We start from the raw sequence: 2323 nt of genomic DNA, 5'->3' as shown, positions 1-2323 counted from the left end.
GGCAGCGAGGTCGGCCTTCTCTTTTAAGGGAAGATTATCCCCACTTGGACTAATTGCAGCACCGTTAGGGAAGGAGAGCCGGGAAAGGCGACAAAGGACACTGTGCCCTTAAGCCTCTGCAGTGAACCCGATCATTCATTGGCCTACATGAGGTGGTTTGCTGGATGCCTTCACATCTAAGGGTGTGTTCAGATGGCTCTTGAGATCTGCGCCATGCACGAGTGCCTGGCAGATTTAAATGTAATTTCCAGACAGCAACATCTGGGAAACATACCTCGTCCGTGAGCATCCCGTTTTGCCGCACTTCGGAGCCATATTAAAAAGGTAGTACTTTAAAACTGGAGTTTTTGGTTCCTGACGGGCCATTCACGGACTTTCCCCCGTCTGATCGTTACAGCGCGGAATTAAAAAATGGCGCCCATTCAGGATGGTCTGACGTATTTGGTCCATGATAAAGCCCTCACTTACCTCTCCGAGTCATTGTGGGTGCCCCCTTTTTTATTCTGGGAATTTGAAAATCATGCCCTGGGAGCAGCTCCTGCTCTAGGGTTGCCAACTCTAGCTTGGGAATTTCCTGGAGATTGGGGGAGGAGCAGGCCCGTAGCCAGGGTGTTTTTGTTCGACAGCTGGGACACACACACACACACACACACCCATTGGGCCTGGGCGTAGAAAATGGACAGACCCAAAGTCTGAACTTGAGAAGGTTCCCAGGGCTGAGACAGAAATGCATAACTTGGGCCGGAAATGTATTTACTGCCAGAGAAGGTGCCCCTTTCACACAGTCGGCCTTTTTGCACTTAGTGGCATCTGTTATTATCAGTCACGTGTGAAAATTAAAATATCAAGGGGCAGACAAGGAGAACCTAGATCTGCTGGTGCTGGCGACGGCCAAAAGAACAGTGTGTGTTGCAGAAGCCGCTGGTGACAGACCAGTGACAGACGGTTTGACGCAGGAGCTGGCAGCGAGGTCGGCCTTCTCTTTTAAGGGAAGATTATCCCCACTTGGACTAATTGCAGCACCGTTAGGGAAGGAGAGCCGGGAAAGGCGACAAAGGACACTGTGCCCTTAAGCCTCTGCAGTGAACCCGATCGCTCATTGGCCTACATGAGGTGGTTTGCTGGATGCCTTCACATCTAAGGGTGTGTTCAAATGGCTCTTGAGATCTGCGCCATGCACGAGTGCCTGGCAGATTTAAATGTAATTTCCAGACAGCAACATCTGGGAAACATACCTCGTCCGTGAGAATCCCGTTTTGCCGCGCTTCGGAGCCATATTTAAAAGGTAGTACTTTAAAACTGGAGGTTTGGGTTCCTGACGGGCCATTCTGAGTTCCCTTCCACGGGGCAAGAGAGCTTAGAAGGGCACCTTCACTACATCTCCAACAATCCCCCTTTCTGCTTGCCCAGTACCACCTAGGCCATGGCCCCAAAAAAGGCTTCTGGCATGGCTATTTGTGGGGCAGGGCTTTAAATTAAGGGGGCGGGGCCCCGAAATGCCCCACTGTAGCTACAGGCCTGGGGAGGGATGGAGTCCGGAGAACAGAGGAAGCTCGACAGGGACATAATTGGAGTCCACCCTCTGCCATTTCCCCCAGGAGAACCCTCTGTGGTCTGGGGATCAGTTGTAATTCCAGAAGCTCTCCAGCCCCCACCTGGTGGTTAATAACTCTGCGCCTGCTCTCATCAGCAGAGAAAAACGTGCTGCTGCTGCTGCTGCTTCGGTAGACATCTTTCAGCTGCTGTAGACAGGGAGACAATCCCTTCCCCACCCAGGTGGACGCTCTGCAAGCGCGGACGCTTTCCCAGAATGACAGTCACCGGCAGTCTCCACTTGTTGATGGCGGGGAGCATGGTGGTCCTTGAGCTCTCTGGTTTTCTGGATTTAAAAAAGAAATAAACACCATTAATTTCTTTTGTGTTTTGCCGCATGTGAGGGCATCCTGCTGAGCGTGGGGCCTTTTATAGAATTGTTGGAAAGCCCGGTGCGGTTGCCGTAACAAAGCAAGCAAGAGACTTGAATCACTTCTTGTTTGATTAGGATATGGAAGGCTCGGGGATCGTCGGTTTGTCGAGTGGACCTGCCATCCTGGGATCCAGCGGGCCAGATGTAAGTGGACGTCGCCTGCTCCCAGCACCCCCCAACAGCATGCTTTTAAATCCTTGTTATAAGCAGGGATCATTTCCTGCAGGAGCGCACAGGAGCAGAGCTCTGGCAGTAAAGAGCCCAGGAGGCGGGCACATGCAACAGGCCCCACCCCCTGCTCCCAGCAGCCCTCAGTCAGAGCAAGAAGCAGCCAGGTAAGCTGCAGAGCCCCCCCCC

General features: G+C 52.6%; 1 protein-coding gene across 1 annotated transcript in view; it reads left to right on the top strand.

Moving 5' to 3' along the window:
* Nucleotides 1–2044: 2044 nt before the first annotated feature.
* The window catches only part of LOC107107619 (collagen alpha-1(VIII) chain-like), a 28442-nt gene continuing 28163 nt past the window's right edge, over nucleotides 2045–2323 (top strand). Inside the window, exon 1 of the mRNA XM_015407927.1 lies at nucleotides 2045–2110. Coding sequence (XP_015263413.1) covers nucleotides 2045–2110 — 66 coding nt within the window. The remainder of the gene's footprint in view (nucleotides 2111–2323) is intronic.

Source organism: Gekko japonicus, unplaced genomic scaffold (assembly GCF_001447785.1).
Source record: "Gekko japonicus isolate JY-2015 unplaced genomic scaffold, Gekko_japonicus_V1.1 scaffold5077, whole genome shotgun sequence".
Classification (NCBI taxonomy): domain Eukaryota; kingdom Metazoa; phylum Chordata; class Lepidosauria; order Squamata; family Gekkonidae; genus Gekko; species Gekko japonicus.
The sequence above is the reverse complement of the archived record's forward strand: the minus strand, read 5'-3'. Positions and strand labels throughout refer to the sequence as shown.